The following is a 16,495-nucleotide window of genomic DNA, read 5'->3' on the forward strand; positions in this document are numbered from 1 at the left end:
CATTTGTAGATATTTTAGTGGTTTCCCGTAGCAACAGTTTATATCTGAGGTCTAAGTATGTATACACACACATGTCTACACACACAGACACATAGACACACACACATTTAAAAAAATTGCAGTCCTTAGATAGTTTGATGAGTTTAAGATTGAGGGTTTAGTTGAGAACAGATCTTGGTCTGGGAGAGTAAAGAAATAGTATTTGTGAACATGGTATTTGAGCCATGTTCTAAAGAACAGAGATGAGTTAACCAGATGAAAAGGTGAGGGAAGTGTGTCTCAGGCACAAAGAACAGCATATTTGTAAGATAACATGGCTAGAACCAAAGAAGGGCATCTGGCAGAGGAAAGTGAGATGGTTGAGTTGAATGGTAGGATTGTGGCGAGTAAAGGTCAGATCCTGCACAAAAAAGCGCAAAAAAGTCCCCAGATTGCTTACTTTTGTCTTTATGACCAAATACTCAACAGAATTAACTAAGGGAAAAGTCTGCGTTAGTCCAGGCTTCAGGGTGTATAGTCTGTCATGGCAGGGAAGGGCACTGTGACAGGAGAAAGAGGCAGTTGGAGGCCAGAGTGACACAGAGCCAGGCTGTAATGTTCAAGACTTAGCAACCCAGTTACTCACCTCAACTCTTCCACAATCTTCCAAAATGGTGCCACCAACTGGGGACTGAGATTTCAAACATGAGGTGGCAGGCTTCTATGTTTAGACAATAATAGACCCTATTAACATTGTTTTCCCTTCCCTAGGTTTAGTCTCCAGTACCCAAAATGTATTGATAGTTTGGCTTCCCAAATTCATTTGGTTTTGTGAGACTATGTCCCATGGTTTGGCCTAGGCTGACCTTGAATTCTGTATTGCCTTAGCTTGGGTTATAGGCATGATCTACACACATTAATGTGTTGTAGTACATTTTCCCTACATATATGTTTGCTGTCTCCTGTTCAAAATTAGGGACGTGCACTGGGAAATGATGTGCTTGGTGGATGACTTGAAAGTAAAAGTATTAGAACTGTCAGGGACATCTTACCTAGAGAGGCAGGAGGGAGTGAGGAAGCTCACTGGAGATGAGGTAGAGTGTGGAACTTGAGAGACACTAACACTGAAATCCTGTCCCCTCAGCATGGGAGGGCCACAGGAAAACCACACAGTGTTACTTCCTCTGTATCAAGACAAACAACCCCATGAGCAGGATCTTCTCGCTACCAAACACAAACACCTGTGTCCACTGGGACTATCCTCCCCCCCTTCCAGCCTCAAAGGAGGGCACTGACTAGGCTGAGATCTGCCAGCAAGCAGGAGCAGGAGAAGGTGACAGCAGGTGGAGCTGTCCTCTGCAGGGTGAGGCTGTCTTAATAGTGGGGCAGATAATGACCAGGAAGACACTCTAAGGAACAGCAGGGATGCAGTCCCCTCAACTTTGAAAAATGTGACTTACTCAAGAAGAAATACCTGCATTGAGAGATTGCAAGCTGTTCTCCTTGGGGAAACTTTGTGACTTGCTTGTTTGCAAACGCGCACACACATCACCAATAGCATAGGCAATTTAGATGGCTAGAGGAGTTAAAGTTGGGGTCTGTGATATAGAGTTATGCTTACCTATAGGGAGGCCTTCATCTATTTCTGAAAATTTATAATGTATTTCAAAATAATGAAATTTATGTAATTGTTTGCCTGTTCCTGGATTTACAGATCTGTAGTTTTTACAAACTTTTTTGCACTTGGCTTTTTCAGTATCTCTCTTGATAACTGCTTCTCTGTTAAGTGAGAAACATTAGGGCTAAGGAGAACACTTGAATCTGAATGGCAGAATTAGGTGCCAAACTTAACTTGTGCCCTGGTGTCTTAACTGACTCTTGTTGCTTGTAGTTGTCTATTAGAGGTCAGGGTCTGGCTGTTTCTCACATGGCTTGTTTTATGTGTTTACTACTCTTCTGTGAATGCAGTTACACTGTCATATTAACAAAGGGAAATACACAGAGCCAAAAACTTACCATGGTCCCTTTGCATCATGAAAAATAGGACTGATATACACAAGATGATAAAGATAATAAAATACAGCAGACATTTTTGAAATGTCCCCAAGTACTAAACAGACTCATAGAAACATGGGACCTTTTATCCAGAAGCTTATGGTGATGAGCTTATTATTTCTTACTTAGGCTCCAACAATAATTCTTTAAATACAGTGTTTATTTTGTACTGATCTATAATAAATGCTGTGTTCATGATTCATTTCAAGAAAGAAAATAGAAAGAGACAAGAAATTAGATCTATCAGTTCGAAAAGGTTACTGCCCACTGATTTAAAAATACAGTAATTACCCTGTAGTTCTCTAGGCTATTTTTTTTTCTTTCCATGTGTGGGTTTGTTTTTCTAGGGATCAAAAACCCCTTAGCCTTGCACATACAGTGCCAGTGCTCTGCCACTGAGCTACATCTCCAGCCTCTGATTCTTCAAGACAGGCTCTGACTTTGTACCCTCAAGCTAGCTGTGATTTTGCTTTGGATTGCGAGCTGGCCTCAGACTTCTGTCTGCACGCCTCTACCTCCTGCGTGCTGTGTTGTATCTGGCTCAGGTTTTCTAATGTCTTGATTTACAGATGAACTCATCAAAGGCATAAGTACCTTGTTGTGTCATGCTAAACCTAGGATTAGTTACTTGAATCCAGTTTTATACTATACATTAATTTAGTGTGTGTGTGTATATATATATATATATATATATATATATATATATATATATGCATGTATATATACTAATTTATAGATGCATCTTTTTTATTACATATTTTCTTTATTTGCATTTCAAATGTTTTCCCCTTTCCTCATTTCCCCTCTGAAAACCTTCTATCCCCTCCTCTCCCTCCCCCTGCTCACTAACCCACCCACTCCCACTTTCCTGTCCTGGCATTCTCCTACACTAGGGTAGCTAGCCTTCACAGGACCAAGGGCCTCTCCTCTCATTGATGTCCATCAAGGACATCCTCTGCTACATATGGGGTTGGAGCCATGGGTCCCTCCATATGTACTCTTTGCTTCGTGGTTTAGTCCCTGGGAGCTCAGGGGGTACTGGTTGGTTTATATTGTTGTTCCTCCTATAAATGCATCTTTCAAAAAGTGAAATTAGCCTTTTTGTTAAGTGCCACTATAACCTTAGTGTTCTGTTTTTTGTTTTTTTTGTTTTTTTTGTTTTTTTGGTTTTTCGAGACAGGGTTTCTCTGTGTAGCTCTGGCTGTCCTAGAACTCACTGTGTAGACCAGGCTGGCCTTGAACTCAGAAATCCACCGGCCTCTGCCTCCCAAGTGCTAGGATTACAGGCGTGCACCACTACGCCCGGCTCTCTGTTTGTATTTTTAAAAATATTTTTTTTATTATTTCTTTGAGAATTTCATAAAATATGTTTTGATCATATTCACTTTCCCCAAATTCTTTTAAGACTCACCTACCTTCCCTTCACCCAGTTTTATGTCCCTGTCCTCCCCCTACCTGCCTCAAGGTCAGTTTGTGCTGCTCAGATCTGTAGCCTTCTCCTGGAGTGTGGCTAACAGAATTACCATGGCTACCCCTTAGAGAAAACTGACCCTTTCTCTCCCAGCAGCTAACAGTGGCTAATAGCTCCTCAGGCAGGGGTGGACATTGTGTCCAGCTCTACTCTCCACGCTGGGACTTGGTTTGGCTTGGGCCTTCCAGGTGATGCCGCCACACTGGTTCATATGTGCAGCTGCCTTGCTACATCCAGAAGACACTGTCTCTTCCTTGTCATTTCCTGCTGGCGCTTACATTCTGTCTGATGATCCCTGAGTCTTAGGCTCAGGGGGTGGTATATGTATTCCACTTAGAACTGAGCATTCTGCAGCCTCTACCTTGGCCACTTCACCTTTGCACCATGGCCACTTTTGGGTCTTGGTGTTGATCATCATCTACTGCAAACAGAGCAGGATTAAGAATGCCTTAATCTGAAGGTGCAGGAAGGCAGGGGTGAGACACATGGTGTCTTAGTTACAGTTCTATTGCTGTGAAGAGACACCATGGCCAAGGAAACTGTTATAAAAGAAAGCATTTAAGTGGAGGTTTTCGAGGCCTAGTCCATTATCATCATGGTGGGAAGCTTGGTGGCAGATAGGACAGCGTGGCTCATGGGGCTGGGATCTTACATCCTGATCTACTGGTGGGTGGGTGGGGAAAGGCTTAGCATACTCTTTTGAAACCGCAGAGTCTACCCAAATGACATATCTCCAACAAAGTCACACCTGCTCCAACAAGGCCATACCTCCTCATTCCCTGATAGTTCCACTAACTGGGGACAAAGTTTTCAGATATGGTTATGGGGCCATTCTCTTCAAACCACTACACGTGGTCTTCAGGTAGATCATTGCTTGCATTTTTTAACTACCTTCTAGACCAAGTTTTAGAACCTTTCTGGGGCCCCTTCCCAATTGGTAATGCCTGTCTCCTGGGGTTTTAAATAGGTTTGACAGTTTCCTGAACTGTTCTGAATGCTTACCCTTTAGAGAGGTTTCTTACCTCTACTGTCAAGCCTTTCACAAAAATCACATTTTTGATGTCTTTTATCTGAAGGTGGATTAAGAAGAATCATGTGAAGGTAATTTGTAAAAATGTTATTTGTCTAGATAAAAACATTAACTGATGGGTTTTATATTTATTCACTTACTGCTTATTGAGTCTCTGCCATGTGCCAGCTCCTTAGTAGTGGAGATAATATAGTTTTTCATCTCAAGCTGCTAATATTCTGGATGAAAAGTCTCCCAAGCTAGACAGACAAACCTCAGCTTAAAATGAGAGAAACACAAGGGATTTGGCCTTAAATCTGCTTAGGATGTCGGGGAGTCCTTTATAGAAAATGCTGAACCTAAATAAGCTGAAGTGAGCTTTCCAGGAGGATGAAGGGTAGGGAAAGTTTGGAGGGGTGGCACCAAGGGCAGTGTGTGTACAGTCATGGACGGGGAGATATGACAGGTTATGTGTATCCTACTCTTATATTGAGGAAACTGTGGTAGTAATGTTGTGTAAGTGTATTGAGTAGGCAGATGATGGGCAATGATAGAAGATCAGAAGCTTCTAGATTTTCTCAGATGGGCCTTACAGTTTGTTTTGGGAGAATTTTCCTCAGAGGTGACTCAATCAGATTCAAGTGTAGAAAGTACATTGTTTGCCTGCTTGTAAGGCATGGTTTATAGGAGGGTAAGATAGGAACTAACACCACCAGTCTGTCCTGGTATATGAGGAAACTGAGGCACAGAGAAGAAAGGAAATTGTCTAAGTTGTAGTGGAGGCATGCATCTTAGCTCATATCCTGAAGTCTCTGCTATTTACCCAGTGGGAAAAGTCTGAGGGCGGTGGGAGTGGAGCAGCATGGGTGTCTGCTGGGGTGCTCCTGTGCCAACTGGAAGATGGCGTCCCCCAGTTGGCTTTTGTATTCTATATCTTTGTTGTGTTTGTTTTCTTATGGTTGAGGTGAATCTCATTTTAGCTGCCGTTATTATTAATTCACAGAAAAAAATCGAGAAATGTTGACCTAATTTTACAAACAAGTCTCATATCAGCTGATGAATGCATGGGACATTTCCAAGGCTTTCACAGTGGTTTTAAGGTAAGTTCAGTTTTTTAAAGGCAATACTCAGCATTGTTTCAGTAATCCGTATTAAGGTTATTTTTAATAAGCATTTGAATTTATCCTTAAAAACACTGTGAGAAAGCCGGGAGGTGGTGGTAGCTCACACCTTCATCGCCAGCACACGAGAGGCAGAGGCAGGTGGATCTGTGTGTTTGAGGCCAGCCTGCTCTACAGAGCTAGTTCCAGCACAGCCAAGGCTACATAAAGAAACTCTTTCTTGAGAAACCAAAACAAAACACCACTGTGAGAAATGTCTTCTCAGCATTTGGCCAAGATCAAATGTAAAATTACTGCAAGTCTTAAATAGTTACCAGCCAGTGTCTTCCTGTTTTCTCAAGCTCAGGCTGATTTGCCGTTACAGATGTCTTTCCTAGGTGATGGGCAGTAAAGCTTCCCCACAGTGTACTACAAGATATTCCATTTTAAAGATGGAAAACTGAGTCTGGTGAAGGTTGAATCATATTTATCCTAGGTTACATAAGGTTGTGATCGAGTCCAGGTTCTCCTCAGTACTTCACAAGGAAAGGGGGAGTTGTGTATAGCAGTGCAGGCTCCTGAGGAAAGAGAGGGCTCCTGTGGCTGGAGAGTTACTGTTGGCTGTGTGTCAGGGCTCTGGAATTGCCTATAACCAAGCTGGGTCAGACCCACAGAGGTGACATGTGCCTAACAATCTTACCTAGAGTATGCAAGTAGCAGTTGTTTGTCAGGCTTTTTAGAATGTCTAGTGCATTGTGTGTTGTGTTTGTATTTATATGTGATGTGGAATGAAGCCAGAGCAGTGGGAAGTTGAGCAGAAACCAAAGTTTTGTATCCATTGTTGGTAATAAACTGTTGCAATGGAAACCCTGCTTTACCTTGATGCTGTGTGAATGATATTCACCATGTGAAAGAATAGTTTTAAGATGGATTATAGTGGGTCTGAAATACTTTTTAAGATTTGTTAGTTTTTATTTAATGTTTTTGTCTCTATGAGCATATGCCACACATACGCGGATACCCATAGAGGGCAGAGGATCCTCTGAAACTGGAGTTACTAGAAGTCACCAGCCTTCATCTACATCAACTGATATAGATGCTGGGAATTGAACGCAGGTCTTCTGGACCTAACCACTGAGCTTTTGCTCCCTCCCCTAGTATTTTTTGTTTTGGTTGGTTGATGGGTTGGAGGTTTTTTGTTTGTTCCTAGACTTGAAATTGGGTCTCACATAGCTGAGGATGACCCTGTAGATGGCCCTGAAATCACAGTCCTCCTGGCTTTCTCTCTTTCCTAAGTGCTGGGATTTTAAATGTGCATTATTCCACCCAGTCATACTTTTAAAAATTAACTTAGCTTACTAGTTTGTGGCTATTAATAATCTCTATGAATTGGGACCGTTAAACTCACAAACTACAGGACACTGGGTTTATTAGTACACTGAGTGTCGTTATTTATTGATGCAGTGCCCTCAGAAGCCAGAAGAGGGCCAGATTCCTGGAGCTGGAGTTATAGGCTTTTGGGTGCTGCCTGGTGTATTTTGGGAACCAAACTCAGGTCCTTAGCAAGAGCAATGTGTGCACTCAACTGAGGCATCTCTCCAGCCTCCTTGTTGATTGCTTTTAATAAAACCAGTGCAATAAAAATATACATTTTATTTATTATTAAAATTTTACTTAAATGAAAATTTTAAAATAGATTATTATTTTTAAACTATTAACAAAATGAACTTTTCTTGACTAGTGAAAGTAGATACTTGCTCATGTAGTAATTTTAATATTAAGAATAATTGCAACATTTAAAATTTTCTTTAGTTCTTTTGTAGAATGATCTTAAACATAGCCTTTTCAGATAATTTAAAATGTACATGTAAAGAAAGATAGGTAACATTAATTTGATATTATATTAATTCATTTTTATTTTTTATAGTACCAGACATTGAATCCAGGTGTGTGTGTGTGTGTGCAACCTCCACATGTGTATAGGTGTATAGGTGCTTGCCAGAGGTCATTGTCAGTATCTTTTTCTCTTGCTCCCTCTTTTTTCCCTCCTCACTGAGACTGGTCACTAATTTGCTAGACTAGCTGCCCTCAGGATTCCCTTGTCTCCCTTTCCTGCATACAGATTACAGGCAGATTGGAGCACACCTGGTTTGTTATATGTGTGCTAGAGTTCATGGTTGTATAGCAAGCACTTTATCCATTAATACATATCCCCAGCCTCTTGACCACATGTTATGCAAACGCTATACCACCTAGCTTGCACTATATCTCTCTAGCTTACAATAGAAATTGTCAGTAAACGGCCTCTTACCATCAATTTAAAGAAAAAGGTCTGAAGATTAACTTTAAAATACGAAAAAAAGTGCCTCTGTGGGAAAATGCATGTAAGTTTTAAATCTATTGTTAGTAAAATATCCAGAAATTTGAAGTCATGGTCATATTAAATAAGTTCCACAGCCCGCTTCCAAGTTTATAGTTGTAATTATATGTACTGCTTAGAAGGAAGGAGACATTGTCATAGTGTCCTGTCTCAAAGAGCTAGAAAGAAGGGGCATAAGGTGTGTTTTTCTCTGAAAGACGCTTGCCAATGCTTGCGACCATCTCATGTCTAGGTGGGTTTGGCAGAGCCGGCTTACTGTAGTCTGTGGCTGTTGTGGGAGCATCCTGATGCTTCCCTCCTGGGAATTAACTTTTCTACTTGACTTAGTAGTGAAGAGGATTCTAACAGCTTTGCTCCAGTCGGTAAGTAGCCTAGCCATAATCTGAAAGTGGAGAGACTGAGCATGGATGTGCCATTGGATAAGGTGTATCATGTCTGGATACTGAGCTGGGGTGTTTGCAATATTTTCTCAAACCGCCTGTAATCTATTTTTAGGTATGGGTGAGAGCAACTGTTCTTGGAACAGAAAAGCCCTGCTGCACCGAGACACAATGCTGGCAGCTGCAGCGGTTTACAGAGGTGAGCCGCCCCGCCCACTCCCTCACTACCTGCCATCATGGAGGGGTTTGTGCTGCGTGGTGTTTATTCCACAGTGCCATTTTCTTTTTGTAAGGCACTGCCAGGCTTCATGGGAATTTTGTTTTCGTTTTCTCTCAGAAAATAGATCCTATCTGTGTCTGTTTCTAAGCTGCTCTTGTTTCTATAGTGTCAGCTTCTCTGTGTTAAGTCTAGTTATGTGAGGCGTTCAGATCCTGCATCTAGCTAGGACTCATTTCTCTTTGAAGTAGGTGTTTATTTTTGAGCAGATAGATTCTGTTTCTCATCCGTTAATCATGTTTGTCTTTTTAGAAATGTACAGCAATGAGGATGGTTCCATACCTGCCACCTACCAGATCTACCACATGATAGGATGGAAATACCATGACTCTCAGGTAATGATATTAAGGCATCACTTTCTCAGAGGGTTTGTGTTTCTGCTTGTTTTCCATTGTGGATTGACTTAGGGTATATTTTATTATGCATATCATGATTGGGGTTACTCTGGGTTAGCCTTATCTGTATCTAATATCTCTTATTTTTACTCTTTTCAGGCAAGGCCAGCTGAAAGAGGTTCTGCAACTGTGTCATTTGGAGAGCTAGCAAAACTAAATGATATCATGTCACAGGGGAAAAAATAATAAATATTTCATCCAGTTGTAATGTTTCCCAGAATTTTCATCAGAAATAAATAACTTTCACATTTAAAGTATTACAGTTTGAATCAAGATGCAACCTATTGAGCTATTTACCAGCAACCCAGTGCTAATTCATACTTTCATCAAAGTATTGCACTTTCTTATTTGTTTCTGTTTATGTAAAGATGTTGCTCCATAGTGATTGGGCGTGTTTGCAGATTCAGCCTGAAAGCAAAAATAAAATGTTTTCCTTTGGGGTGGGAACCTAGAAATATGTGCACATGTGTAAGTATGAGATTTGAGGGGAAACTTGCTCATTCTCTCATTCTACATGGTTCTTCCCACTTCTTCACGGTTATCCATGGGATGATCACACCCCTGAAGATGAAAGGAAGGACAAATTGCTAGGTTCTTGAAAGTTCTTGTGCAGTACAATGAGAACACTTCATAGTGCCTGCTGATGCCAAAATTATTTGTTATACTTTTTTTTGTTTGTTTTTGGAGACAAGTCTCAATTAAGTAGCCTTGGTTGGAAGTGGCCTGGAACTACCATGTAGACTAGGCCGGACTCTACTCACGTTGACCTATCTGCCTTTCGTCCTGGGATTACAGGATACCTATGGCCCACCACACCTAGTATTTGTCACACTTCTGTCTCGTCCAGATGCCCAGAGGATTATATACAGCTACTCTGTAGTTTTGAACGTGAGAAGAACATCTGTCTTTACCAGATCCTTCCCTCTTTTCCTGGCTTTGTTATTTTTGTTGTTCTGATTTTGTTTTTAAAATCTTATTTTATGTACCTGGGTATTTGCCTGCATGTTTACATCATGTCTGTGCTTGGTGCCTGCGGAGACAGTGTATTTGGATCCCCTGGAACAGTGCTGAGGATGAGTGGGAGCCTCGTGGGGTTTGCTGGGAACTGCTCTAACAGTGAGTGTCTCTCCCGCTCCTCCCCTCATTTAAAAAGCATCGGAATTCTGTTCCTGTTCCTGTTTTTTTTTTTTTTTTTTTTTTTTTTTTTTTAAACTTCTAGGGTCTAGGTTGCCTATACTACTTTATCTTAAGAAAAGCAAACATTTTAAAGAATCAGAGGTAAAATCTCACCCAGTGATTAGTAAGCTGTTTACAGTCAGGCTTCCTTCCGTCTGTTAATTTTAGACCTAGTGCACTGTTATCTTAAATCCAAGTCTTGACATCTCAGGGTCAGAAAATTTAGAAGCAGTGAAATGTCCTCACTGGGCTTTGCTTTGGAACATTTGATCTCTGCCTACTGCCCCTGTTTGTGGTGCTTGTGGAACTGTAGGAGTTGGGGCCCGGCTGGAAGAAGTTGCCACTGGGGCAAGCCTTGATATTTGTGGTCCCTTGCTTCTCGGTCTGCTCAGATAAGAGCAAGTCTATTCTGCCAACGCCCCCAGAGCTGTCCTTGCTGCTGTGCTTGCCCTGCCCTGTCCTGATGGTTGTCCCAAAATAGTCTTTCCTCATCTCTTCCTCTCAGGTATTTAACCATAGTGCCAGGAAAAGTAACTAATGCAATAACAAAACTTAATTAAATTATCCTATCAAAAAATTTTGCAAAACTTTTTAAATTATTAAATGGCATATAGAAAACAATGTCTTGAAAACCGTAAGTTTGTTTTTAAATTGCTTAGCTCAATGTTGTGTGGTCCTGGCTGCTGTAGAACTTACAAAAGTCTCTGCTTCCCTGGTGCTAGGAGTAAAACCAGATGCCACACACCCTGCAGTCGTCCTTCTCAATAGTTTAACAAATTCTTGCCCTTTCTGCTCTGTTGCTGCAAGTTTGGAACTCAGATGGGAAGATTCAGTTGGAGTTAAGGATAGACTGTTACCTAACACAGAGTACCAAGGAAAGCAGTAGCTGGATGTGGACTAGGAGGAGACATGTGCTGGAGGTGGGAGGATTCACCCTAGAGAACAAGTTGAATTGTGAGCTCAAAGCAGAATCTAGCCAAGCTTAAGGGGACCTAATGCCTTAAGAAGATCCTAAGTTGAAAGCTTGGTTTCCAGATGATGGCCTTTTTTTGAGGTGTGTAACCTTTAGGAAGACAGAGCTTAGTACAAGACATTTAGGTCATTGGGGTCATGTCCTTGAGTGCATACTGGGATCTCTGCACCTTCCTGTCACCCTTTATTTCCTGGTTGCTATAAGAACAGTAGCTGTCTCCACTGCAAACTCCCAATTGTGATGCTCTGTCTCACCACAGATCCCAAAACAATAGAGCCAACCAAAACCATGGTCTGAAAGTCCCAAAAGGGGAGCCAGTAGTTCCACCTCATAAGTTGTTTATCTCAGCTACTTTAGCACAGTGGTAAAACACTAATCCCTGTTAGTAACTGCTGAGTGTTCAAAACTGAGCAGGGCCCGAGGAGATGGGATCCTGAGATTGAATCCCTAGCACTGATGGATTCTATAACCCAGCACTGGGTGAGAAGCACGAAAACAGGAGAATCACAGGGGCCTTATTGGCTAGCCAGCCTGTCCAACCAATCAGTTCTTCTCAAACACACATATATATGCACATTCCTATATGAATATGTATATATACCATAAACAGAATGAATAAGCAAAAAAGCAAAAATGTGCTTCACTATATACTTATATATAGTATATATATTTAACATACCATTCCTGTCTTCTTTAATATCTATGATTATAAAATAGATGACCTCACCTATTTTCTTATGGAAAAGTTGTAGTTATCTTTGACATTTGCTTCAGAACCAGCTTCAAGCCAGATGAGAGCTATTCTAGCATCAGGAGGCTAAGACAGAAGGAATGCCAGGAATTCGGAGCTGCCTGGTCTATACCGTGGATTCTAGACCATGTGGTCTATACTGTGAGATCCTGTATTAAAGCAAAGCAAAACAAATATCCACCTTGGCGACAGCAGGTTCTGTCCCTAAGTGGAGCTGGGTGTAGAGTCTTGTAGCTGAGGATCCTCTCTGTGAGAACCTGAAGAGAGCACCTCATTCATATTATCTCCCTGCAGTCAAGAGATCCCTGCGGCCCCCAGATTGCTTCTGCCAGCCTGCAAATGCCCCGCCTTTTCCCAGTGTCATCTACAGCCCCTTTGGCCTCCTCTAAAGCAGAGAAGGCTGAATTGGTTTCACAGGCCTTCGGAGTTGGGAGTTGCTGGCCATTCGTTTGGTAGAGTGGCAGCAAGCTCTCACTGAGATCTGGGTGACCCATGTCATATTCTGCATACCAGAGTAGGGAAGGGAGCGCAGGACAGGGCGTTGGTGACTTCCACAAGAAAAGTTGCTGAAAAGCATCCAAGACTCTCAACATTCCCTTCATGCTGGGAAATCAAACTAACTTTCAGTACCATTGACCCTTTCAGGCTCCTCTGTGGACATTTCTAAATTTTTCTTCTTGCAAGGAAACTGTTACTCAGATGGCAAAACATACTTACAAACAATAATATTTGGGGTAGAACTATGGTTACACGTAATTGAATAACTTGGAAAAGAACCCAGATGCCTGTTTACATGTGTGAACTCAAAATCCAGCCTCTCTTTCTCATCAAATCTTCTTTCTGGATGAGGAGTCTATGTTGTAGACTTAGGAGTTACTGACTTAGGAGTCCATGGTGTGAAGTTCTGGGTTCACACTGTTTTCTGCTAACCCCATGGACCATTCTGGAAGATCTTAAACCTGGAAAGGGTGCCTATCTTAGCTTTATGGGGCAGTAGCCTGGAAAACTTCTTGGAAACCAAAGAAGGTCTAGTTTGCCTTTCCTGAATTTTATCAGATGACCAGGGAAGAAGGGTTCATGGAGGTGAGGGGTCCACATTGTGATGTGTTTGAGGAACATGGATTTCAAACCCAATAGGTAGCTAAGAGTTACCTTGAATTTCCGATCCTCTGGCTTGCTGGCTTGCTGGCTTGCCGAGCACTGCATGGGCACCACACCCAGTTGAGGATACCAGTTAAGGGCTCCCAGACAAGCCCTCTACCTGCTGACTCACATGCCCAGCCTACAAGGGCTTCCCATGTTCTAGTTCTTTCTTTGCATTTTGTAGGCAGCAATAATGTACTGTCTGCTTGGGATGTTGCTGGAGTGAGAACAGTGCCTTGTGCCCTTCTTTTCCTGTCAGCACCTCCATGTTTCAGAGCCTTTCCCAAGCCATCAGAGGCCCTGGATGTTAGGGGAGTGAAGGCTAGTGTGCACTGAATGCCTTCCTGCAGCTCTGAATGTCTGCTCATTTCTGCTTAGAGTGTGGCTTGCTCCTAACGGGTCTTCAGGTTAATTGGCATTAAAGTTTTATGTGATGGTTTGAATCTGTAATGTACTCGAGAAGGCTTGGCTGTCTATAATGGAGGTTTGGGAGGGATGTGATTAGATCCTGACTGATGGTCTCATGGTTGACTCTCAGGAGCTGGTGGAGACTGATTAGAGGGAGGAGTAGGGGTTTGGGGATGTACCTCAGAAGGGAGCATCTTGTCCCTAGCCTCTTTCCTTTGTCACACTCTGCTGTGCTCCACTCTCTACTTCAGAGGACTGATCAAGGACTGAAACTATGAGAGAAAAATCTGTCTTTTATCCATTGAATTGCTTTTCTCAAGTATTTTTGTGGGGGGAGGGGAGTCACAGGAATAAAATAGGTGATAAATATATAGAGATTAAATTGGCTAATCACACAGAGTTCCACAAGAGTTAACTTTTTTTGGTACATGTGTACATATGTATGAAGTGTATTCACACGTTTGTTTCTATTTGTGTGTGCACATGTGTGTGCAAGTGCACGTGGAGGCAGGGGACTGACTCTGCATCTCCTCTGTCACTCTCCACCTCATATGTGGAGCTCAAGCAAGGTCTCTCCCTGGTATCCAGTGCCTGCTGGTTTGGCTACTCTAGCCAGCCAGCTTCCTGAGGGTCTCTTGTTCCCACCTCCCAGTGTGCTGAGGACCACAGGTAGCCTTCAACTCAGCTTTCACAGGGTTCTAGAGATCCAAACTCGAATCCTCACCTGAGTTGTGTGGTAAATACCTTGCTTCCTAGTCATTGAGAGGAAGAAAATAGGCCATAATAGTCTAAACAGAGAAAGCAGCTTTTTAGTGAAGCCATTCGTTAGAGAACAGTTGCCTCAGTTGCTCTTGGGTGTCGTTAGTTCAGTTTCTGCACAACTGTGAGGCTGAGTTTATAGCAGATATCAAGCTATTGGGAATCTTTACTGAAAATAGAAGGTATTTGTAGCATATTGACGTTTACGAGAAAGGGAGGTGCCCACCCAGTGTCAGGAGGTTAGTCAGACAACCCGCTGTGGAGAGTCAGGCTGTCTCTGCTCCCCCCGCAGTGTGATTCAGTTGCCTACCAAATGATGGGATCCTCTGCAGCGTCTTGAATTACAGCATTTCTGTCATAGCAATACTCAGGTGTACTTTCCCTGGATCTATGGTGAAGATGAGACACAATGTTCCTCATCTGTAAGAAAACTGGCTCACAGTGGATGTGCATTTACCATTCCATTGCTACTTAAAGTTTCGGGTCTCTGGTGGACAGCAAGTCTTTTATAGTCTGAGTAGTTTTGCTATGGAAAATATTCTATCTTTGCTCTATTACTTTATTTAATATTTTTTTTAGTGTTAGGATGTGAACACAAGCCCTTGTTCATGTGCTTTTTGGTGGTTGGTCATTTGATGTAGAAAAAACATTTCCTACTTATTCTCTTCTGAGGTCTAATTTTATGTGCTTTATTAAATTTTATACTTGCAAGATTATGTTTTGTAATTTTAAAAAGACCTATAAATTGTTTAAAATAAAACCAAAACAAGGGCTGGAAGGGGGGCTCACAGGTTAAGAGCACTCGCTGGTCATGTGGAGGACCTGAGTTTATGCCTCAGTACCCACAGGGTAGCTAGCAATCTTCTGTAACCTCAGGTCTAGGGCATCTGATGCCCCTCTTTAGCCCCACAGACACCAGGCATCTGTATAAGTGCATGGAGGCAAACGCTACACACATGATAAATCTTAGGGAAAAAAAAGAGGAAAGAAAAACTGAGCAAAGCCAAGCTCAGATGCATTTACGTGTGGTTAGAGTCTTCCATAGTATTTGCCCAGACTTCAGCTACATCTTTAAAATATTTTTATTTCTTGAGAATTTCACACATGCATTGTGCTGGATGATTTTTTTTTAAAAAATAGAAAAGGTCTTTATTCTATTAGTATAAGCACCAAACAAAGGAAAAACTTTAAAAACTCAACTGTGAATTATCTTTTATTTTTTTTGCTTCAAGGTTTGGAAGAATGATGTTTTACTCTAATAAAATTAAATTCTTATGTTTAATTTAAATAACCAAATGAGCTTTCAACTGATAAAGAAAAGGACAGTTTCTTTTTCTTTTTCTCTTTTCATTATCTTTTTCTTTTAAAGACAATAGACATTTTTATTAGCTGGTTGGCAACTACATTGGATACTCAGGATTCCAATGAGTGCTGGATGCTTTTATATCAAAACTTGATCCATGCTAAAGTTGTCTGAGAGATGGGAACCACAATTTTAAAAAAAAGGCTTCCACAAGATTGGGCTATAGGCAAGCCTGTAGGTCATTTTCTTAATTAGTGATTGATCAGGGAGGGTTCAGTCCATTGTGGGTGGGGCCACCTCTGGGCTGGTGGTCTTGGATTCTATAAGAAACCAGTCTGAGCAAGTCATGATGAGCAGCACCTTTCCCTGGCCTCTGTATCAGCTCCTGCCCCCAGATTTCTGTCCTGACTTCCTTCAGTGATGGACTACAATGTGGAAGTATAAGTCAAATAAAACTTTTCTCATGGTATGTACTCACTAATAAGTGGATGCTAGATAAAAACAAACAAACAAACAAACAAACAAACAAAACAAAATAGAAAAACAAGTGCAGTGTTCCCAAGATACAGTTCACAGAACTCAAAAGGTCAACAAGCTAAAGTGCCCAAGTGAGGACACCTCAGTCCCACTTGGAAGGGAGAAGAAAGCAATCACAAGTGGGGAGGGAGGGAGGGAGGGAAGGAGGGAGGGAGAGAAGGAGGGAGGGAGAGAAGGAGCTGGGAGGGAAGGTGGACATGGAGGGATGGGGGAGGAAATGGGGGGAGATGAGAACATGATCTGGTATTGGCTGGGGGCAAAGAACTGAAGCCAAAATGCACTCCAAAATGCACCAGAGACCTGGGAGGTGAGAGACACTCAGGACTCAAAGGGAGGGACTTCAGATGAAATAAATGCCTGACAGTAGGGAGAGGGAACTTATAGAGCCCAAATAGGAAG

The 16,495-nt window shown here is 41.9% G+C and overlaps 1 protein-coding gene across 3 annotated transcripts in view; it reads left to right on the forward strand.

Moving 5' to 3' along the window:
• Ndufaf5 (NADH:ubiquinone oxidoreductase complex assembly factor 5) overlaps positions 1 to 9,308 on the forward strand; it is a 35,173-nt gene extending 25,865 nt beyond the window's left edge. For 2 of the 3 annotated variants that reach the window (XM_052183750.1, XM_052183751.1), the window contains 3 exons: positions 8,490 to 8,573; positions 8,904 to 8,986; positions 9,146 to 9,308. In XM_052183750.1, coding sequence (XP_052039710.1) covers positions 8,490 to 8,573; positions 8,904 to 8,986; positions 9,146 to 9,232 — 254 coding nt within the window. In that variant the 3' untranslated portion in view covers positions 9,233 to 9,308. Of the gene's footprint in view, positions 1 to 5,517; positions 5,615 to 8,489; positions 8,574 to 8,903; positions 8,987 to 9,145 lie in introns of those variants that run through there. The other variant, XR_007977963.1, reaches the window with a different exon arrangement.
• The last annotated feature ends 7,187 nt before the right edge of the window (positions 9,309 to 16,495 follow it).

Source organism: Apodemus sylvaticus, chromosome 5 (genome assembly GCF_947179515.1).
Source record: "Apodemus sylvaticus chromosome 5, mApoSyl1.1, whole genome shotgun sequence".
Taxonomy (NCBI): Eukaryota; Metazoa; Chordata; class Mammalia; order Rodentia; family Muridae; genus Apodemus; species Apodemus sylvaticus.